The 25,434-nt window shown below is 33.2% G+C and overlaps 1 protein-coding gene across 1 annotated transcript in view; it reads right to left on the bottom strand.

Moving 5' to 3' along the window:
• LOC146534245 (neuroligin-4, Y-linked-like) overlaps positions 1-25,434 on the bottom strand; it is a 65,281-nt gene that overhangs the window by 22,069 nt on the left and 17,778 nt on the right. Inside the window, exons 2-3 of the mRNA XM_085193735.1 lie at positions 8,349-8,836; positions 1,254-1,471 (exon numbers count right to left, since the gene is read on the bottom strand). Of these exons, the coding sequence (XP_085049861.1) occupies positions 1,254-1,471; positions 8,349-8,707 (577 nt within the window). The 5' untranslated portion in view covers positions 8,708-8,836. The remainder of the gene's footprint in view (positions 1-1,253; positions 1,472-8,348; positions 8,837-25,434) is intronic.

Here is a 25,434-nt window from a genome sequence, read left to right as displayed (position 1 = left end):
CGCGGCGTTCAGTTCAGCCACTCAACACGCAACGCCAGAATCTACTATCCAGGAACGGAGGATCTAAGCATTAGGTTCCCAGGTTCCTTCTGCCTCCTCTGCTGTGTTCAGGGTACAGTGTGAAAATAAAAAAAATGTGTTCATTCATGTATTTTTCAAATACACTACGACAGTGTTCACAATATAAAATACGACACTAGGAAAGATTTATTTTGTTTATAATAAAACATGAACGTGCCTATCCATGTGAGTAAACATGATAGCTACCTAACAATATATCACTTTTCTCGAACCTTGCAAATGTTTTTTTAAGCATAAATGTTTTCTAACTCAGGAAATGTTAAATATATAGAAATCTCTTTGGTAACCTCATGTTTTATTTAGCATTCAATCAGATCGACTAGAGTCAATATCCTGCACATAGCAGAGTAGGCAGAGGGAACCTGGATATCTTGTGTTAAGATCATCCGTCCCCATTACGACACTTCCGTTACCCATTCCGTTCCTATACTACTTCTGTTTCTCATTTTCCGACAATTTCTGGAGACATTGAATGGAGAGCAAACAAATTAAATATTTCACTTCCTCGATGAGACTCGAACCCACGACCTGTCGCATTTACAGTCACACGCTTATAATTCTGCGCTATGCTGGCTTTTATCTATTTCTTTATGCAAATTATATCCAATATAACTTGCACAAACTAAAATAATATTCCTATTGTGCTTCAGCATTCACAATAAATAGTAATACAATAGAAAAGATTCATTTTGATTAGAGTAAAACACGAACGTGGCCATCGAAGTGAGCAAATTCCCGACAGCGCCACTTGCGAACGTTTCGAATGTAATTGTGCGTATATCGATATCTAACACTGGAAAAGACTAGAGCTTAGAAATACAAGTGCAAAACTTGATATGTGAAGAATAGAAATGTTGGATGTTATATTTGTGAAATTCTTTGTTAACATTTTTTAGCTTCACGCTATACCCCGTATTTAGCAGGATAAGTAAAGGGAAGTGTTACTAGCACTAGGCTCCTTGGTTCCTTGTTCCTATCACATCGTCACTTCTTTCCTATTAAAAAACTTTGGTTCCCCATTTTCTGGAGAATTCTCGAGCTTGCATGTCAATTGGCGGAGCTCAACGCCACGTTTTGTCATGTTACTATAGCAAGGGAATTAATATAACCAAATCGAATCCACAACCGTTTATATTAATTTAGTATCATTAACATACAATATTATATATTACCTTGTACTGGTGTATAAATATTCATATATAGACAGTCTTCACTTTGGTTTTTCAATCGGGGCAGTAATCTCCTCAAGTACTCTAGTCTACCCTTCGGCATCTTTTCAAGAGTTAGCGTCTCATTTGAGATGTCTGGCAAACGTTGGGGGCACACTGGTCCCATTTGGTCTACTGTCTTCACGTCATCCCATGGTGCTGGTGCCCTTGTGGGGGCGAATCTAAATAAAAATTACATCGGTTAATATAATATAGATTTAATTAAATGTAACAATTATTAATGGATATCATATGGGATATGTATCGATTGGTTCCTAGTAACTAATAGATTAAATTAGTTCTAGAACTATACGAATATAAATACCATGCAATATAAATACCATGTGATTTTTAATCTATAAACAATAAAAAAAAATTGACTTGTCCTAATTGTGTCCTGTCTTTAATAAGAAATACTGTAAGTCAAAATATACTCAGTAAATATGATATTGTTTCTACTTCAATATGCTGTACACGTTCAACCAGTTCAAGACCCTACCGTAAACTATTTGTAATTGAATTGAAAATCCTGACGGCCATGAACTTTATGGTATAAATTGAAAGGAAACTTTGTAAAAGCTTCTTCAGGTTAATAATAGAAACAACCATTCGGTTCCAACACTTTATTGATAGATACCACTGTGCCGTAAAGTAAGTGTATTTGCCGAGGCTCAGGCAAGGAATGAATCCCGACTACTAATTCCATGCCTTTTATATTATTAGTCAAATCAACAACTATCTTGACAAATACAATTATAACAAAATTGTGTCATTTGACTTCACAAAATATTATTTAAAAATTTAAGCCAAAGAAAATAACAACTTTATTAGAATTATTATACCATAATTCTAATAAAGTTTAACAACAAAATACTAATAAAAATAACTTTACATTATAACGCTAACAGCTCGGCCTTCCTTTACCTTCGAGTCCCCTCGAAAAATGAGAGAAAAAAAAAAATAACCAAAATTTAAACAGACATTCATGTATATAAAACTTAATCTTTTCGGCCATCTTACAATTAATTGTTCCTACAATTACATATACAATTAAATAATTATAACAAAAAGAGAAAAAAAAAAAACTTAAACAACACAGATATATCTGTTACACTCCATAGTTGGCTTATCGGCCTCATGTGTGAACAGGTTATGATTTTAGCCAGGTGTACTCATCATTTGACTTATCAGTCTCATGTACACCCAAACTAAAATCATATTACATCAATTTCTTACTCACTAAACTATTCTAAATCATTATCATTGTCATTATCATTGTCATTATCATTATCATTGTCATTGTCATTATCATTGTCATTGTCATTGTCATTATCATTATCATTATCATTATCATTATCATTATCAATTCAATATCTGTTACACTCCTTAGTTGGCCTATCGGCCTCATGTGTGTACAGATTATCATGTAAGCTAAATGCACTCATCATTTGACTTATCGGTCTCATGTGCACCTATACTTACTCATCATCATTTTCATGTTCTAAATCTCTACTCAACATGAGGAGATTCATATCACCTCACAATTGTTTATTTATCATAATCATGGTCATTATCATATTCAATTCAATATCTGTTACACTCCTTAGTTGGCCTATCGGCCTCATGTGTGTACAGATAATCATGTAAGCTAGATGCACTAGCTAGATGCACTCATCCGGCTTATTGGTCTCATGGGCACCTATACTTACTCATAATCATTTTCATGTTCTAAATCTCTACTCAACATGAGGAGATTCATATCTCCTCACAATTATTTATCCCATCACTAAAACTATCAACTTTACCATAAACTCTTCCTACACTCTTTATCAACTTTCATAATCATTCAAAACTTCATTATTAATTTCAACATTTGCTCAATTTCTTTCCTTGCTCAATTTCATCACTTGCGCATCTACTATTAACTACATCAAAAATTAAACCTCTAAATCTAAAGACTAGTCAACCGAGTCAATCAAGTCATCATCAGTATCATTTAAACCGATCCCGATTATAAGATATCCAAGGAAACATTTTTATGAACTGAAAATACTCCTTGATATTTTCCACTTTTAGTAATTGAGGTATGATCCTTATAATCTTGCTACAAGTTTTTTTTTTTTTATTTACCATTTTTAATCTTAATATCGCGTTGAACCCCAACCACCTAGTAGTCACCTACTTTGTAGTTATTAAATTCAAAATATTCTTTAATTAAAAAAAACTTATTATAAGCACTCTTGAATCGTCGCATGAACATATAAACAAAAAGCTACCACCGGCTCGGAAGGCAGTTCTGCTGAGAAGAGCCGGCAAGAAACTCAACAGTTGCTCTTTTGAAAGTCAATGGTATATTTTACTATTACATTGGCTGGCAGCTATCCTGCACTACATTCCCATACATGTATATCCTTTAAATATTCTTGTACAGTGTAATAAGCTTTACTTGTTAGAATTTCTTTGTTTTTTTTTTACAAATACTTTAAATTTTGGAAGTGGCAAACTTGGAACACAGCGGAATTTTATTATATACACGTATACTCAGACCGATAAAAGATTTATTAACTTTTTGGAGGCGAAAACTTGGCGTAACAAGCTTATCTTTATTTCTCGTTCCTATCGTATGTCCATCACTATTTTTACTATGACAATGTTCATTTTGTCGGGTTTATCTTTGAAGACATCTCGCAGAGAATCTCGCGCTCTTTTAACCTTCTTACGCCACTGTTATTTATTTTCTTGTTTTTTCTGATCATTTGTTATTCGTAAATTTACTTCTTTTCTTATTTTTTTCCACCGCCTGAGTATTATTTTCATTTCTATTTTCTTGACAATTATGTTTAACATTGTTGTTATAACATTACTTGTCCGTTTGTACGGGATGTAGCAACTGCATTTAATACACGACTGTTCTTATGCGTTTCAATAAATTCTTTAAAGCTTAGAAAGCTTTTACTCATGAATGAAGGAACTCTCAAATAAACTAAAATAATGATTTAGTAATTTTAAAGTTGTTTTCGTATTTTTGACAGCATTTATAGTAATAAATCTATACTAATATAATAAAGCGGAAGAGTTTGTTTGTTTGTTTGTTTGAACGCTAAGATCTCTGGATCTACTGGTCCGATTTACATTGTTTTTGTTTTGTATAAAAGCTGCATTCTTCAGAAGTGCTATAGGCTATATAACATTACATTACACATATATACTCATATATTTTAAAGTACTTTCTAATTTGACATGCAATTTATTCTGCCATGATAATAACAAACGTCGCGTCGCTACGCAACCGTTACCGCGACATTTTGATATTAATCCTTATGAAAATAAATATAATAGTCACTTTTAGCATTTCATCTAGATTGAAAGGAATAATAGAAAGCAAAAATGTCTATATCTTTTAAATTTTCTTGTCTGTCTGTCTGTTTGTATATGATTATGTTTATCTCGGAAAGTACTGACCCGATTTACTTAACTTACACGAATTGCGGTTTTAACACAGCATAACATCTAAATCATCTTGTTTTAGCAAAATCGGTTTATAAATAAAAACTATCATCATTTGAATGAATTTAAGGCATTAGTTCGCCTACGAATATATAGCAATCTACACCTATAGTTATACTTAACGTGTATTTTAAATCGATTTCCAAAAGGAGGAGTTTGTCAATTAACTATTTTCGATTCGATATTCGATTCGGGTGTATATATATATTTTTAATATGCAGTTTTTATTTTACAAAGAGTATTATAAATCCTCACCAAAATAAATAATTTATTAACATTTAAGGCCGTTTCTGAACGAATCATATTTATTCATTGACATCAACACATTTGACTGTCAGTCAATTCTGGTTATTAAATGAATAATCATGTAGTTTAAGCGGGCGGGCCACTAGTGTGGTCTATGGTAAATGGTGTGGACAGATTTATCAATTTTTGGAATAGAGTGGAACATAACTACATTCAAAATAAGGTTTCTAAAGTTTTATCATCTTCAAAATACTCTAAATCATATTTGTTTTTTTTTTTTCAACTATTGCCGCCTAACAACTTTTGGAACTATCAATTTGAATCTGTTATGAATAACTATATACCATTCCTTTTTTTTTTATAATTTTGATTTTTTTCTTGTAAATATCATTTCAATTTCACTGTCGTCTAATATACGCTTTATATTTAAAATCTCGCCATCTATCTTTTGTATTTCAGTTAACTTCTGTTTCTATTCTTTTATCTAAGTTGTTATTTTGAAGCCATCATCTTACCACCCGTGTTATTAAAATCTCTTTTTTTTTAAGCCGTTTGCCGGCTGTAATATAAGACGGTGATGATTTTTTTTTTTAAGTTGATGTCATTTGTTTAAAATGAGTTAAACCTAAGCCCAACATCCTAATTGAAAATTATTTACTATATTAACGAAATAATTTTTCATATTTTTATTTTATCACTCGAGTTCAATACATCGCCAACAACACATGTTTTTTTTTCAAAATTTTGCTCTACAGTCGCTTCTATCTTATTAATATTTACTATATGTTTGTCCTCCATTAATTGTACTCTAATCCTTTAAAAGGACATGTTCTTACCAACTGAGGTAATACGCACGCTTTCTAACACACGCACAGCCGTAAACGCTATACGTACGAACGAAATTTGAACATATTCTAAAATTTAATAACTTAAAAGCAGCTCGGATTTTATAAAATTTAAAATTCAGACTTAAAAATATTTAATTGATCACGATTTTTTTTTAGAATTCATAAGGTTCACTTAAGTTTATCAAAAATGATTTCTTTTGCTACTCTTATAAACTCTTTTACATACACTTTACATGATTCAATATTTTATTCTGTTTCTAATGGGACTGAACTAAGTATTTTTTTATTTATTTTTTTTTTCAGCACCGCTTTCACAACATTTTTATTTTTGGTAAATTATTTTTTTTTATATCCGCTTTAATTAGTACAATACCATTATGCACTGTAAAATTATGGCTCAATAATACTGGATATTTTTAATAAATTATCTTGTATTATAAGAATTTTAATATTAGTTGAAACATTTTGAATTTATTTAAATTTTCATTTTGAATTTAAATAATCTATAGCTTACCGATAGTTTTTTTTAAGTATTTACCAAAACCTTTCAGCGAAACGTAAATTTTGAAAATGATATTACTTATTTCTCATTAAAGAAAATCGACTCAGTGATTTTAAACAAAAGGCATCTATTATATATTTATTTTCTAAAATGCCCGCAACTTTAAGAATTATTTTTATTTTAGCATTTCTTTGTAACCGTTGTTGTAATTGTAACAAATAATACAAGTTATTAATGATTTTAAATATTCATCTTCCAACTTGCTGAATTTCAAGTAGGCTAGTAAATCTTCTGGAACTACAAACTACAAAATTTCCAACTTGTGCTCCTAATCGTATTCTACAATCCTCTGTAGCATCAATAATACAAATCAATAGCCTTTTTACCCTTCATTTCTCATCTATTTAATAAATTCATTTCATGATAATTTCGTTTCTAAAAGTTCATTATATTTAGGTATAAAGTAGACGTATCAATGAGTAATTGAGTTCCTGGCTATTTATACTTTAAGTTTTCTATTCTCGTTAACCAAATATCCAAAGTTTGTTCTTCATTTGAGCGGTTAAATTCGGGAATCGTATTAGAAGTATTCGTAGGTAATATATGTTGATAGAATTGTTTTAAGTATGAGTAGGTTAATTACTTCTTTAATTATGAATGTAGGTACTTCTTTATCAACGCTAATATTATTTCGTACGAACGGAGTCGTATCTTTTATTCCACATCCACTATCAGAACTAGATGATTCACTCACCAACATTCTTCTTCGTCGCTCGTGACTGCGACGTGGCCTTAATTAAAGTTGATAACTGCAATTCGCTCGAAAGGTGACCTCGAAGCTCGATGATGCCATCTCAATCGGTATCTGCTAGACGAGCGCGAACTCAGCTTACGACCCAAGATTGGCCCACGTTCACGTTTGCGTCTTCTTACACCTTCATGATAATTTCAATTTACACTCGTGACTCAATCTGAAACTTACACCCAGTTGTATCAGTTTACAAAATAAATAAGTATATAAAAAACAACAATATGTGTACCTATTGTACATAGGTATCTTAATGCATACTGTTAATTTCAATTAATATAAAGATAATAAAAAAATAATTGATACTGGCCTTAATATAACCTCTTGATGTGTTAACGTGGAAACACTCGCCACTTCTGAACTAAAAGCTTCTTCAGGTTAATAATAGAAACAACCATTCGGTTCCAACACTTTATTGATAGATACCACTGTGCCGTAAAGTAAGTGTATTTGCCGAGGCTCAGGCAAGGAATGAATCCCGACTACTAATTCCATGCCTTTTATATTATTAGTCAAATCAACAACTATCTTGACAAATACAATTATAACAAAATTGTGTCATTTGACTTCACAAAATATTATTTAAAAATTTAAGCCAAAGAAAATAACAACTTTATTAGAATTATTATACCATAATTCTAATAAAGTTTAACAACAAAATACTAATAAAAATAACTTTACATTATAACGCTAACATTTGTAAGTTACATTTTTGTAATAATTTAATTCCCAATGCTTTTCCCGAAGCTTTTCTTGCTTTGAGTTGGCAGTTTCAATTTTTATACTATTAAAAATATGTGTAAAAATTATAAAATTTAATTAGTATGTCCTGCTATTTATATTATTAATTTATTTTAATATAAGTTTAATATAAGTACCGATATAGAAACAATTTTCTAACAAAAAACTAACTTAATGCACCGGCACTGCCTGCAAACGCAAATGTTCATTCAAATTCAGAGTGACGAATAATGGCTGATTGCGGGCAGAAGGTGAGGAAAAGAGTGTTTTAATACTAGTTTGCCTATACAGCCTGGAAAAAGTAAATATTAACTTATATTGTAAACTATTTCTTTAAGTACTATAACTATAAATTTAAAACGCAAACTACTTTAAATAAATATACAGGTAGTAACCATGATACGTACCTATTAGAGCCAGTGGGGGGCGTCGCGTACGGCACCCCCATGTACGCCTCAACCGGCTTCAAATACTTATGTTGATCCATAGGTAGTATAACACCTTGTAATTTACCGTACCTAGTTCCTATTATTCTAGTCCTTAACATAGAATTTCTACCTCCACTAAAATTGTTGCCACTAGAATTTGCACTTAATAACAGAACTAATAGTATCACTAGCTTGATCCTCTCTTGAGACTCTAATTTACATTTTCTCTTCACTTTACACTGAATATTCAATAAGATGCATATTAATTTCACATTTATTAAATACTGCTTTATAGAATTGCATATATGTAAAGGCAGTTTGTGTAATGCCATCGTCATTATATATCACCTTCGCGGAATCATTGCCTTCATTAACTTCATTAATTTTCATTGCATCTTGTTTTTTGGTTTTTGTTTCTTAAAATACATCAATTTTGGTAATTTCTCGAGTGATGAACGCGAGTACACCTGAAATAAAAGGATAATAATTAAATTCTGCTTCAATTAAACTCAAACTGTCAAGAGTTCATTTAGGAATGGAGTTTGAATAGCAAATTTAAGTCCACTTTCAGTTGGGGCTTCATCCATTCTATAAGTTGTCGGACAAGTTAGCAGACTAATCAAATTGTTTCACGTAAACAAAATGTAATAGTGAATTAACTGGAAATCGTAATTTATTAGACAAGTTTAGCACTTTTGGACACAATAACCGAAATATTCTGAACTATTTTGAATAGATCTTTGATGGATGGGATACTTAAAGTAAAATTTATGTCTATTATGATAGAATTATTGATATTTCACAGTTTAGTTAAAAATACGAAATACTAAAGAGTATTTATAGAACCTAAAAAGATTCAATTCGTTCTCAAAAATATATATGACATACAATACTTATTGAAATGCACAAAACATACGGAAAATATGAGCTACTAATAACTAAATGCGGCTTCGCCCGCTTACATTTATTATTATGTTGTAGCCAGATTATACAGAATCATACTTTTCTTAAATAGTAGGTTATGTTTTATTCTGATATATGAGCTATATTACTCTAAAATTTCATCTAAATCCGTTTAGTAGTGTCTACGTAAAAGATTTACAGTAAATAAATATTAACATTTTTTTAAAATACTTTAGCGAGCACCTGCAATAATCTCACAAAATCTCATAACAACTCAACGTAAATAAATAATGAGTTAAACATGATAAAAGAATCTAAATTACAGAAACGTTTTGTTTGCTGTACGTACCTATTTTGAATGAGAATTTTAAAGAGAACCTCCGAAAACCGGAAACAATGTCCGGGGCTATACGCTCGTTATTGTTCATTTATTATGATAAAAAAATGTATATACAATATCTATACAGGAAAATTCAATATTGAAACTCTTATAAAATTTTACTCGTCTGTTTGCCTTTTATTTTAAACTAAATCTGTTGCAGATTTATTAGATTTTTTAATATATTCTCGTATTTTGCCATTATACTGTGCGATTGTAAACACGATAGATTGTGGATTCTATTCCCACTCGAGGAAAGGAACTCAACACGCAGTGTCATAACAGTAGGTTTTCAGGTTCCCTCTGTCTACCCTTCTAGATCCAGGATTCAGCGTGAATACAATTACGTCAAGATTTTAAGCCCAGTTTATGTAGCAGAAGCCATATATAGTTCAAAGCAAGTTTCAGCGGCCTTTATAAAAATTTGCAATCAAGATACCATTCCGCTACGTACGTAATATAATTGTGTTTAACTCTTTCCAACCTTTTTTTACCACATGTTTTAAATATGAATGTGAAATGCGATTATTTTTACTTATACCTTTGTACTGAACAAAGGAATTGTTATTAAATAAAATATAGGGCTTACCGTAATCCCTTGTAAAAGGCTTAAAATTTGATTATACATATAACAAACTGGCAATATCGTGTGGATTTATGTTGGAATGACTAAAACAGTGTAAAAATTGTTGTTTTTTCAGCTTCACGTGTTAGCAGAGTAGTGTTAAGACACTCTGTTAAGATATTGCTCGTGGAGTGATGAAACTCAACGCCTCGTAGACACAAATTTGAAAATTTACAAATTTATCATTAGTCATGACTGCCTGCACGATGTGCTGCTACATTTCTGCAAAATGTGCTACAAATCATTTTTATTTTTTCACTGTGATCAAAAGAAAAAGCGCGACGTTAAGCTCTGGCAGTCAACACGCAAATCCTCAAAAAAGTGATAAACATATAAACTTCTGCCTAAATGAAAATTTAATGTTTTAGCTTTATACTCAAATATTTGTGCTGAAAAAGTCTACAAGGTACTACATCACTCTTCTAATTCGTTTCACTTAAATCACTTCCTCATTCATTCTCTAAGTAGACAAAAATACCATAATGTCCAATACATCAAACAAATGCTAAATCGATAGACATCGCTTACTTAACGTTGAGAAAAATCGACAGAAACTCGACTATCCTATTCCCTTAGCCAATGTCTTCCTTATGACGGATATCTCATTACGTATTCTCCTCAAGTGACACGATAAATCAATAACAAATATTATTTTGAAACGTTTGGGGCTGATGGTGGAATGAAGAGGATAAGTTGTAAAAGTATAAGAAGAATTACGATCAAGCTTGATAGTAACTTATGGCTTCGTGGTCAGATTGGTTGGACGGTTTCCTATAGATGCGGGTTCAATATTGCTACGTTAAAATTTTTTGTATTTTTTGTATCAAAAAATTAAATAAAAATATAACAGCGAAAATTCAATACGTTTGGTCAAATATGCTACAATTGCGCTTCAATGGCGTTGAATTTTTTGTTCAAATTTCTTTTACAGCTTCATCCTTTAGCAGAATATATATATAGGAAACCGAAGGTGTAGGAGTTCTTCTCTCACATTACGCCCCACTTTCTTTTTCACTTTGTGTGGTGAGTAGTGGATCTCAACGCCGTACTTTGATGAAGAAGAAGAAATGAAAATAAATTAATCCCTCGATTAGGAATCGAACCTACAGTCGCGCTTACAGGCAAACGCTGTGCCGCTCCTCATTTTAATTTTAAATATTTCTTTCTAAATATATATTTTTATTACCATTATTTAACCTTAATTGAAAAAAGTACCTTCATTTTTGCTTTAAAAAATGAAATGAAAGAAAATGGTTCTTAATTAATTAAGTATATATTTAACTTCATTATAATTAATGAAAAGTAATTAAAAAGTACAAAGTGATATTTCTAAGGAGTAACAAAAATGAAATAATGATTTATTACTTATTGTTTAAATTTTTTTCTGTAATGGCCCCTACCATAGTTCTATTTAAACTTTTTTTTCAGTGTTGTTATTCCGAATGACAGGAAAGGCAAAAATCCCATCCAAATCTGAGACATTGTACACATTTTGTTTTACCAGAACGGACAAATGAGAAAAAATAATTTCCCTGAGCGGTCGAATTCCGGTTTTGAGACATTACGTGTTCAGTGGCGGAACTCAACGCCGCGCTTTGGCTCGAACCGGAGCGATGAAGTGAAAATATACATTTTAATACATGTTTCAATGTCTCGAATGGAGATCGAGCCCACAATCGTGGCGTTATAGTCAAACCCTTGTGTCCCTGCCCCACGACGTTCTCTAAAGAAAACTAAATAGATAATACATCATTCAACTTTTCTATTACTCAGGGAGTACTGGAAAACAGCAGATGGTAGACTCTTCTAATATATTATAAATATCATCAATATTTAATCCAGACAAGTCAAGACTCACGAAACGAGGCCAAGCTCGTTAAAACATAGAGAATAAATGAAAAAAGATATTCCAAGTCCTGAAAGCTCTAAAAATAATTGAATAGTTCCCTGTTATCTAAAATGTAGCGGATATTCTCGCAATAACCCTTAATGGCTTTTGAATAACAATCGTCCGATGGATACGTTTACGATATTTGATTTTTCAACCACTTTTTTTGGACTATCCTCTCGACCCAACTCCGCTTGACCGGAAAATTCAATTACGAACATTTATTTTCAAATCCTATGTTTACTATTCCGTTATCCGTTATATCAATTTTCCGTGGATCCGTTAAGCCGATAGTGTTTGGATGTAAAAAGATTATATTTTGACCTGTGATTTGGATTTTGTTTGGATATTCTGTTTTTTTTAGATCATTTTTCGCGCATAGCAGAGTAAGTAGAGATGACCTTCTGCCAAAAAACTACTTTCTCCAAATCCTGCTCGAGATATTTAGTGTTAAGTGGTGGAATTCCATAGCGCATTTTGTCTATAAGAGTAGAAAAATGGAAATAATTTAAATATTTCTCAGATTGTAAATCGAAAACAAAACCGTCGCTTTTACAGTCCACTACACCACGACGCCCAAATAGTATTTTAATAAAATAATCAATATCAAATAAATCAGACCGAGGCAAACGTTCTGTGTGAGGGTTGAGTGTGATTTAAAGTGACATTTGAATAAGATCTATTGCTACGAAATGTGGTGATATCCGTAATTGATTTCCAATCATCCTAATCTTCTGCAGGCTGACGCTTATTTGAAATTCATTTTTGAAAAATGATAGAACCTAGAAGTACTAGGAGAATTGATAAATTTGATATTAAAGATGTTCAACAGATTATTTACAAGAAAACACAGGCAGCAGTTGTAAACGATGTGGTTTTGATCTCTATTTTGTAGAATCATTTTTAATTTCCCAGCTCTTTTAAGATAAAGTTCGGCGTTAAGTTCCGCCAATCAACATGCCATGTCTTAAATTCAGGAAATTCATTTGCATCGTGAAAAAGAGGCTTGAATCTATATACGTACTTTATTGTAGGAGAAGATATATAAGATATACATATATTAAATAGAAGAAAAAAAGGATATCTTTATTTTAGACAAAAAAATACTTCCACTAAAAAAAATAAGAAACTAGCCTAGTTTCTCTCATACTATTAACCTTAAAACGTACTGTAGATAGTAAAGTAGGCAAAGATATTTACAAAGTCAACATAATGACACGACCGCGCCATTTAGGTGTCAAAATAAAGTAGGGGCGTCTAAAACAACACTTTATCTAGAGAAACCCGTCTATTTACTTAAATATATCTTTTGGACCATTGTGAAGCAAGGATACAAAGTGGAACTATAAACGCAACGGTTGCGTATTCGATTCCCAGATGGAGAAATAAAATTATTTACATTTTTTCGCACTGGGAGTAAAATTCCGCTACGCAACACGCAAGTCTTGAAAATTGGACCTTGGATGCATATTAAAGAGGCCGGAGCCGAAAAGTAATAGGTACTAATTGTATAATATTATAACTTTTATTCAGCTATATCCCATATAGCAGGGTAGGTGGAGGGAACCTAATATAAAGACATTCCGTTCCCCAGCTTCCGCCGACATTGTAACTCAACGCTGCATCTTGCCTGGTAAGACTTCCAGATCTTCTTGATTTTGACGTGCCAGAGCGAGGAAATGAAATATATTGAATAACGAACGGAAATCGAACCCATAACCGTCGCTTTTATAATTCAACTCCTTTACAATCACACGCCTGTATTCCATCCACGGCGACCTTAATATTATAACTAAAATATATTTTATAAGCATTTTTAATTAAATACTAGTATCACAATATGGCCTGTAGCAAAACGACTGTCTTCGTTCCTTCATATTTGTTTTAAGTTTATTTCTTATTTAATCTTTTGTCTGTTCAACAAAAGAAAGTTATATTCTAATCTATTCTATAATATTATTTATTTTTATTTGCTAACTTTTGTACCGATAAAAGAAAAGAAATAACGTTACATTCTGTCTAACCGTAAAAGTAACGGATAGATTTATATAGACTCATTTTGTGGGTTTGTTTCCCACTTGTGGGAATAATTTCGTAATTTTTTTCCCATTCCAATAGTAAGACTAAAGGCGGCGTTGAGTCCTGCCACTTAACAAGCATATGGAAACTAGGGTAGGTTCCTTCTGTCTACCTTGCTCTACATCAGATATAGCCAGAGACTACAAGAAATAGCTATAAAAAATGTAATCCCAAAAAACATTCCAGGAAAAAGCAATATAATATTAATAAAACATGTCAATTTCCCTCCAAACGGCTTCCACGTCACGGTACGAATACAACGATTGTGAAGTAACGACGGATCGTAGAACAATTTAATTAGAATTTTACTCAAGAACCCATACGCCCTGACGGTTCCCGTTGTAAAGTTAATATGACTTTGTTTAAGGAAGGAAATATTACTCTCTTGATTCTACGTTGTTACCTCTTTTGATTAATTTAAACGTATATTTATTAAGAATTTCTTAATACTGTCATCTTGTGTGGTGTAGGGTAATTTTATGATATTATAGATTATCTTTCTATTTTATAGAAGATAGTAGGCCTATGCCTTTATAGGGGGCCCCTAAGCAATGTCTCGAAAGTCGGTCAAAATTGAATTGTTTTAATTGTTTCCCCTCTCGTCTCAAAATTAGATAAAAATAAACAATATAAACAAGTAATTGATAGGAAACTTGTCGAAAATTGCGAATCACAATGATTAATAAACAGAACGAACTCAACGTAAAAACAATTCTAAAACAATCTCATTAACTACATCCGCTTAAGCGGAAAACAGACGATTTTTTTTATTTCAATTTTTCTTAAAAAAATTGCCTTCAAAAGACTTTACCTTTTAATTGGAAAGCTATTTTACGATATCGACAAAAAATCCGAGGGCCAATCAAAATGAAATTGAGGCGCGAGTCACGTCTGGAACATAATTGGAAGCGTGAAAATATAATTTGAAATGTTCAATTGTACTTTATTAGGTATTTCTTTGAGATTTAGATAATTTTTGGTAAAATTTTAAGGTAGATTTTTGATTTTTTTTCTTAATTTTGATTTTATGTAGTATATATAGAGAACTTTATGCGGACAGCGCGAAGAATTGAAAAGTTCAAGTAAGAATCGAATCTGCAACCACCAACGGTGTATCCCGCACATTGTAAGGTAGATATTGGTCCCAATAACACATATCCGTTTACTAATTTTCGTCCAATTCTGGGGAAATTGCGTGTTGAGTGGCGGAATTCAAAGCCGCGCAAAGCGAAAAAAAGGAAAATATTTCAGTTCCTCGAATGGAAATCGAACCCACGTCTACGGTTATTTTTTGTGCCCCTGCACCACGACTAGACCCAGCAAAGGGATGATCTTCTATGAACAGTTAAAACTGTCACTGATTGACAAAATGTCACCCAGTTTTGCGTTCAAATTCCGCGCCGCTTGTAATTAGTAAACTGAACGGTTGTGTAACTTTCTAATTAAGTCGAATTCGCCCGCGGCTTCCTTCTTTCAAAGTAGGAATGTCTCTCAATGAGTTTGTGTGGACGTTTTTTTTCGCTAATTAAGGAAATTTATCCGTCTATTTGGCTATTTCGTGTGAACAGTTTAGAGTTTGATTCTTGTGTGTGTTTGGAAAAGGGCGCTAATCTCGGAAACTATATTATTTGTACGCGCAAATGGTACTTAGTGTTAAGACACTGTTCTCATTAAGACCTATGGACCTATTCCTCGTTTTGGTAGCAAGGGAAAGCACGGTGTTGAGTTCCGCCATTCAACACGCAAACCTCGATAATAATCAGAATGTCCCCCATTCCGAATTAAATCGCGAATAATAATGATAAAATATTTCTAACAGTAATTATACAAAGTATAAATATTAAAGAAACGAAAGTAGTCTTAGAAGTTTTTATTAATTCTCATTAAATATTTCTTTTCAATGATTCAACTTGAATCCACTAGAGACTCTTAGGAAAGGTGAATTTCTAAATATTTTTGTCGTAAAATCTTTGCTTATAAGATCTAAATTATTATTTCCTTTTGCTTAAAAACATTAACACTAGGTTCCCTCTGCCTACCCTGCTGTGTAAGGGATACAGCGTGAAGATGATTTGATTTTAATTTATATTATTTATCTCTATAATAAAAAAGTAAGTTTTTCTTATAGATAGAGAGAGTAAACGCGATTGTGGGTTCGAAACCCACATACGGGAATGGGTTTTTTTTCTCTGGCAAGACAGACTAGAACAATGAGTCCTACATTCTTCAATCAATCAATCAATCAATCAATCAAAAACACTTTATTGCACAAAGAAGATTTAAATTACACAATTAAATTTGTAATTTAGATACAGTGCATAGGCGGCCTTATCACTGTAAGTGATTTCTTACAGGCAACCCTTTTTTTAACAAAAACTAATAGTATGATACAATTGGTGGCGGTTAACTTTGCATAAAGATAGTTTGTACTTTATTATATCAAACATATAAACATACGCTATTCATATATAAATACATACATACATAAATACATACATACATGCAGACACAAATACATACATACATAAATACATACATACATTCATAAATACATACATATTACAGGGTGAGTCATATTGAACTTTCCGGTTTTGGAAGGACGTTGCACGAAGAAGGGAAGGAGTAGAAGGGTGGGGATGGTGTCATTAGACGCGCCATGACATGCAGTTTTAGTGTGAGCAATGGCTTGGTCGGGACAACATCGTGCGTTCGTAGTTGAAGAGTTTATTAAAAATGGCGGCTCCGTGATCACAACACAGCGTGCGTTCCGTTTACATTTTGCTATTGGTCGACGTGATCCCATTCCCACTGGACCAACAATCAGAAATTGGGTATCAAATTTTAGAGCAACATCATCAGCATTAAAAACAAGACCACAAGGCCGAATTAGGACGTCAACGTCAGCGGAAAACGTGGATAGAGTGCGGGCTTCAATTCAACAATCCCCTCGGCGTTCTTTTCGGAAACATGCCGCTTCACTAGGATTATCTTTCAGTAGTGTCCGCAGAATACTGCATAGAGACCTTAAATTTCACCCATACAAGATTCAGGTAGTGCAAGAATTAACAGTTAGAGACTTAGACACACGAACAAATTTATGCCGCGACATTCAGCAGATCCCCCGCACTGCTGTTTTGATCTTCAGTGATGAGGCACATTTTCACCTCGCCGGAACTGTCAACAAACAGAATTTTCGATACTGGGCTGAGAATAACCCACGAAACCTACACGAACGACCACTTCACAGCCCTCGAGTGACAGTGTGGTGCGCTATTGCAGAGTTTGGTGTGTGGGGTCCCTATTTTTTTGAAGAAGATGGTCAAGTCGTCACAGTTACCTCTGCTCGGTATTGCGACATGCTTGAAACTTTTCTGAAACCGAAATTGGAGGAATTAACGCAGAATCATGACAACGATAACATCTGGTTCCAACAAGATGGTGCTACAGCCCATACATCCAGGCGTTCAATGGAAATCCTGCGACAAATGTTTCCCGGTCATCTCATTTCTTTGCGAGGTGACGTTGGGTGGCCGCCGAGATCACCTGATTTAACCCCCTGCGATTTCTTTCTCTGGGGTTACCTGAAGGAAAAGGTGTACACGCATCGTCCCCGAACCATCGATGAACTGAAGGCTGCAATTACGGAAGAAATCAATGCTATTCCGCTGAATATGACTCGACGAGTAATGGACAACTTCCGGGAAAGGCTTCAGCAGTGTGTGGTCAATGGAGGTAGACATTTACAGGATATCATTTTTAAAACCAACTAAATTAAAACTGCTTGTTATGTGCTTTCAAACAATAAAATAATTTTTACTGCATGTCGCTTTGTTTTTAATACACACCTTATTGAAATCGGAAAGTTCAATATGACTCACCCTGTACATAAATCCGTAATGCGTAATCCAGAATGGGAAAGAGAATGGATTGAGCTAAAGATATTTTGGTTTTAAGCGGCAATAAATTTTTCCATCTCTTTACCCTCCCAATAGCAGCAAAAGCTTTACGACTTAACTCTGCTATTTGAGGAACCCATGTCAAAGAACTATCCATCCTGATACCCAGATTCCTCACGCAAGTACCAAACTCCATCTTGCAATCATCAAGCATTACGGAAGGAAGGAGGGAGTAGTCAATTTTGGAGAGTTGCTTTGAGTTACCGAGGATGCACAGCTGAGACTTGGTAGGATTTATCGACAGACCAAATGATTTGCTCCAGGTACTCAAAATGCTTAAGTTAAAATTGATATGCCGTATAGCATCAGCAATATCATCAACTGCCGTGGTCATCAGCGTAAAGATGAAAGGACAATGTCAGCAGTGGAGTTAAGAAGTTTATAAATATAGAAAAAAGTAACGGAGAAAGTACACCACCCTGAGGTACCCTAGCACTGAGTCGATTGTATGAGGACTGTTTGTCATTAGCACGAATGCATTGTTCACGATCGACGAGGTAAGAATAAAACCATTCAATAGCGTTTTGCGATATATTAATAGATTTAACCCATTTAGACCCATAGCCAAACTAGCAGTAAATAAAAGGTTTTTTAGGTAATAATTGATAGATATCGATGTAAGAAAATAAAAAACGTAAAAAAAAGTTTTTTTTTTTTATTTAAATATAAAAAAAATGCCGTCCTTAAATGGGGCCAATGGGCATATGTAGTATCTAAATTTTCGAAACTATTTTTGCGACATGAAATGTTTTATAACACTTTTTACACTATCAACGCGTTTTTTTTATGGCACATTGCACGTCTCAGTTGCTAGCAAAATTTTTGGGAGTAGTGGTCTACCCCGTGGTGCTGCAGACTTGGTACTGCAGAAGCTGCTGGTCGCATAAATACGTTGATGTTTTCGTCTCTTAAATCGTGACGAGCGATGTAACGAAAAAATCAAGCTAATCTATCCTGTTTATATTAGTTAGCAAGTGCAGGTGCCTCGAATTTGCAACAGCAAGATCCTATGTATGTGTGGATAAAACCCACCACCATTTTTTGCCACGTACAGCATTGCTATATAGGTAAAAAGATTGATCAGCCTGATCAACCCCTCCCATACCACACTGTAAAACCTTCGCACTAATAAAATTTAGTTAACTTGGTAAAAGCAGTAATCAAAATAGTCTCGGTTTTTCTTTTCATATCCTTTACTGGTGAGTTTCATCTTTTAACAATTCTTAAATTTCTCAAGACGACCTTGTATATTACTCGTAGTTGGATCACTTTTACACCAACGGGGTTGCTCAAGATTACGGTTCCTCTACGTCTCTTAGCAAAAGGTTGATAAATGCTTCTATTAGTAAGCAGGCAGATTAGCAGTGCTTTGTATATCTACATCTTCTTCTTCGTCGATTACCACACCTGGTTTTAGAGGCAGCGCAACTAAATATACCTCTCCGAAGTCTTTTTCTTCAATAATTACAACTGCGATTGCTTCTTGAAGACCCTTATATTCATTGCGACCGCTAAATATCCTAAGAGTCATTATGAACTTTGGACGGACATGCATATAAAAACATAAAAATTGACCTCTGATGTGCCCATTGGCCCCAATTGGGGACAGCATCGTAAAAGTTGAATTAGTCCTACTACGACTCTTCTTTTCTAATCAAATGTAATTATATTACATAGAATACTAAGTACTTAAGTATGTTTTGTACCAAAAGAAATGTATTTAGAAGAAAAATTTAAAAATAAATATACTTACATTTTGCCTTCACAGATTTCGTGAAACAGCTTTACAAAAGGCACGAAATAAACGATTGTAAAAAATTTTTAATTGGATTTTACGGCTACAACATAAGGATATACTACTTATCTTTACAATCCTAGATATAAACTGCATAAAAATAAAAATATAAAAAAAACAAGGGTACTATTGTAGGTGTACCCATTTGGGTACGGCGGGTCTATATGGGTTAAGTAAAGCTAAAAGTATATCGACATCAATTGTGTTAAAAGCATTAGAGAAATCTAATAAGACTAATATGGTAATATTTTGCTTGTCTATTCCGCTTCTTATATCATCGCATACTTTGTATATAAGTGCTGTAACAGTGCTGTGTCCCGGCCGGTAACCAGATTGGAAAGATGATAATATATTGTTTTTCACTAGGTACAGCGAGAGTTCTTCACTGCTTTACTCAATGTTGGAACAGAAGAGTTGTTCTGGAAATGAGTGTTAAGACACTAATTTACCAGGTTCCCTCTGCCTACCCTAATATGTGTGGGATTCAGCGCGCAACTAAAAAAATAAGAAAAGAAATATATACATATATACCTTAACATACCTAAAAGAAAAAGTAATATACTAGTACGCACATTCTACTAACCAACTTAAAAAAAGTCCATTCAGCCGTAACAATAAAGTTTGTAATAAGAAGTTTTTCTTAATATCTGTAAAAATCCTCAATTTGGCAAAGAAAAGAGATCCTTTGGAACGGGTCAAGAAACAGTCGTCAGGGACACCAGTTAAAAGTTATGTTATAAAACGTTGCCATTGGCATTTTATGTTTTATTTTAAGAGTACAGTTAATTAGTATTAAAGTTTCTTTGTAAAATTATTTAAATTTTATTGTTCTTTTGTAGTTTTTAAGTTTTAAATGTATTATAAAATTTTTAATAGGTGATTTACAAAACTATGGGTCGTTATCGCCAATTTCGTTTTCGACAATGATACGTACTTTTTTCCGTTTGTTTCTGTTTTCTAAGAAATTTTGGAAAATTCTCCTTTACACTCACCTACCAAATTTTAATATGTACTTACAATAATAATTAAAAAAATAATTTAATCCTCAGCGGACTTAAGCTGGCAGCAGTTCGACGATGCTCATTCAGCGAGTGAACAACACTAATTTATTTCGAAATATAAATAAATTCCACTTTAAAATTTATTGAAAAAGTTATCTATTTGTTGTAAAAAAATATTTACAGCCTAACCAAATAAATTTAAACTGTCGCCAAATATATATTACAATTCTTAATACAACAAAAACTTGGCGCTTGTAACGACAGCATCAAAAAAAAAAACAAAACATTTACTACTAGTCGTAGTGTTGCCAACAAAAGAAAAAAAAAATACTAAAAATTGGACACAGTTGCAAGAATGATATAATGCAACATTTAGATAATAAATATTCCGTATCGACAATAGTGCCAACCCTAGTTTCAACACACTTTTATTGCTACGACCCCATTTCGACCAGCTAAGCGGTTTTTAGAGAATGAAAAAGAAATATTTTATATAGGTACATTTTTTGGTACAACTTCTGTTAGGGTACTGTTTTCTATTTTTTGCTCAAATTTGAGACATTGTATTGTGATAGAACTTAACGCCGCATTTTTTAAAAGAGCAAGGAAATCATGCTGTATTTGTCGGAGTGATTTCTCTTTTTCATTTCCGTTTCCCAGCTGTAAGAATTTGACAAGACAAGCGTGCAGTTAAACTCCGCCATTCAACACACAATATTTCGGAATTTGAGCGGAGACTGCTCTCCTCACCTACCATTCTAAGTAAAACACAATGTGATGCTAAGAAAATATAAATTTTTAAATACAAAGTATAATATATTATAACAAACAATGCTCTCAAATTACTAAAAGATTCCATTAGACGAACAAAGAAAGTTCATTGTAGAATTTCTATTGAGTTATTTTAATAATTTCTATACGTGCCATAATGGCGTTGCACGTTAAATGACATATTGTATAGGAAAAGTACTAACAGTATTTATTATATTAAATCTAATATGAAAAGTAATGTGTATAAAAAGTCTCGAAATAATACTAGTTGTTGATCGTAACTTTGCTTGCCTACACTTTAACACATATTTTTAGCTTCACGTTGCATCCCGGCTACAGCGTAGGGTAGGCGGTGGGAACCTGGGAACTAAGTGTTACGATATTCCGTTCCAATTGAGACAGTTTAATAATTCTCCACAGAGTTTTCAAAGCATTAGGTATGTGTTCAGTAGCGGAATTCAACGCCGAGCTTTGCTTCGTTATCAGAGCGAGGAAATGAAATCGAAAGTCCTCGTGTAAAAGTCACACTGTTCCACGAAGGCCTCACTTTTATCTTGTCATATATATACAGCATTTTTGCCTGACTATGTCTCGAACCCTATATTTCTGTCCGTGACTATTCAGCCTCATATCATACTTCCTGTTCTATTCAAACGTACACCTTACCACGTTTGTATGGAAACATTACAATGGAAAAAAAGTAAAAACATCGCTGAAGCTATAGAATGGTTTTATAATAAAACTCTACAGTAGGATTTTTTTGATATATGCAAATCTTTATTAGAACATTTAAAATGTAATTCCATGAGATATGATAACTGGAACTGGCGGAAGTAAATATTTAATTACCGCGCTTTTCTTGCCACAGCAGGAAATTAAAATTATTTTGGTATAAAAAATTCCGCCACTTAACACGGAATTTCTTAAATTCGGGCTTTAATAATTAAAAAAAAAATCAGTTTCACGCTGCATCCCGTATATGCATCCTCTGCTACTTAATGTTAACACACTCCGCACACAAATTAATAATAATTATTATCTATGTTTTCATTTAATTGCTCTGGTACCAAGGAAAAAGCGCAGCGTTGAGTCCCGCCACTCAACGCCTCGAAAATTTTGATTTTTTTCTGGCTCTACTTTCGATGCAAACACACAAATGGAAATCTCAGCTTATGCCTCGCGGACTAGAAGAGGAAGATTTTTTAAGTAAGTATTTTCTACAAAGTAAATTTTTATTTTTTAAAGGTGTTTATAAGAGTCCCGGATTATCCACTGGGATACTGACCTTTTAGTAGTTTGGGATAATACACAAGATCCCAAACTACTGAAGGTCAATCTAATTTGTCCATATAAAGAATGTTATTTGTGACGAATTGTTTTTTGGTAGTTCGAGATTTAGTCAAGGAAGTTATCCTCCTTGACTATAGCTAAATATGCTGGGCATTTAACTGACTTCAAAAAAAGAGAATATCAGCTTGACATGTATGTTTTGTATTCAGAAAATGGATAGTATTTGAGTACGATGATCTTAGTGGTGAATGGAAGTGTTTTAGTGGGAATGAAGTGTCTTATCCGTTGGTTCCCAAGTTCCTCTAGATAACCCAATTAGATTATAAGTGGCCACTACCAAAATACGAGGATATTAATCTTAAAAAATACTAAACCGATTTTGATGAAATTTATGCATTAGGCAGAGCAAACCTAGTGTTAAAACAATCCGTTCCCCACTTTCTGCTGAATTTTTCGAGTCATTGCGTGTTGAGTGGCGGAATTCAACGCCGGGATGTTGCCTTGATAACCATTATTTTCCTTTTAAAAAGACAGTTCGTGTTCAATAAAATAGCAAAAAAACGTACGTACGTAAGATTTAAACGTTTAACTGACTTCAAAAAAGGAGAATATCAGCTTGACATGTATGTTTTGTATCAATATTCAGAAAATGGAAAGTATTTGAGTACGATGATCTTAGTGATGAACGGAAGTGTTTTAGTGAGAATGAAGTGTCTTATCATTTGGTTCCCAAGTTCCTTTACATAACCCAACTAGATTATAAGTGGACACTACCAAAATACGAGGATATTAATCTTAAAAAATACTAAACCGATTTTGATGAAATTTATGCATTAGGCAGAGCAAACCTAGTGTTAAAACAATCCGTTCCCCACTTTCTGCTGAATTTTTCGAGTCATTGCGTGTTGAGTGGCGGAATTCAACGCCGGGATGTTGCCTTGATAACCATTATTTTCCTTTTAAAAAGACAGTTCGTGTTCAATAAAATAGCAAAAAAACGTAAATCGTGACACGGGTGGTTTATGAAATCTAATAATAACAGCTTTGTGGAAAGCTGTAAAAACTTTTTTAGAGCCCAAAATAATTTTGCGATTTAATCAGTAGAATAGTGAACGTTGAAACCGTTACCGTTACCTTATCTTTTATTAGACAATCAAGTCTACCCTGGGGAATTAAGCTATATTAAACAACTAAATATATATATATATATATAAATTTCTTTTTTTTGTTTTCAGTCTTGCAGCTAGAGCATAAGTAGCGAATGTAAACGCAGCAGGTTTTGGGTTCGATTTGCTGTCGAGGTAATGAAACATTTAATATTTTCATTTCCTCGTTCTGGCAACCCCTTTCAATTTTCTGCTGAATCCTGGAGTTGCTAGTTGAGTAGTGAAACTCAACGCCGCGCTTCAAAATATATATTTAATTTCCTCGAGCAGGGATCGAACCCACTACCAGTTACGCATACGCTTACTCATAAGCTTATGCCGCTGCTCCACGATTGGCGTCACAAAAATTCTTGTATACGTATAATATATGAGATTTACACATTAAATTAAGAATTTCTTCACATATTCAATAGCGTAGAGCGTTAATTCCCGATAAAGACCGGTTTCAAAGCCGAAATTCAAAGTGATTTTCATTCAAAAACCGATAGGGTAATTTATTAGTGTATTTATCACGTTGGAACTTTAGTAGAAAGATTAAAGACACGTTATTAATTTTTGTATGTTCTAGAAACGTTTTGTGTTTTGCTTAACGAGAAATTTTGTTATTAATTTTTGGGAGCTGAAAGTGTTTTTAATAAATTATTTGATTTTTTTTTTTCGTTTTTAGTATATTTTTTTAGGGTAGTTTATATGTATACATAGGTATGTATATATTTTCACTTCACGTACCCCGTAATGGAAACACTTATGCGTATTTGACTTTGCGAATTAAACAGCCACAAACAAAATACTTATTTAAAGTCAGATGCTGTGCCATTATACGGCGATGGATTCGAACCTTGGAACATTTTTTTTGTTTTTTTTTTCCAGCTTTACATTGTTCCAAGCACATATCAGGGTAGCATAGGGAAGCTCATTTTACTTTCGCGGGGAAAAGTTTCGTGCCGCCGAATTCCCGTTGCGTGATGAACGCCGCGCGCTGCCTCGTTACCACAACGAGAAACTAAAAATATTATATTTTTCCATCTCCCAAGTCGAAAAATCAAACGCACAACTCTCTCGTTTACAGTGGCAAGCTTTTAACACAGTACCACGAAAGATACCACAAATCCCATATCGTGAAAACAATTTCCCGATTATATATTTACAACCCGTAAAATTAGAGGCAAAAGTAATCAAAATTAATCATGTAATTGTTTCTGCGTAACGCCA

The sequence above is a fragment of the Heliconius melpomene genome, chromosome 11, assembly GCF_056956725.1.
Source record: "Heliconius melpomene rosina isolate 202511_hmr_F chromosome 11, ASM5695672v1, whole genome shotgun sequence".
NCBI classification, from domain to species: domain Eukaryota; kingdom Metazoa; phylum Arthropoda; class Insecta; order Lepidoptera; family Nymphalidae; genus Heliconius; species Heliconius melpomene.
Note: the sequence above shows the minus strand (reverse complement) of the source record. Positions and strands in the feature narration are given on the sequence as shown.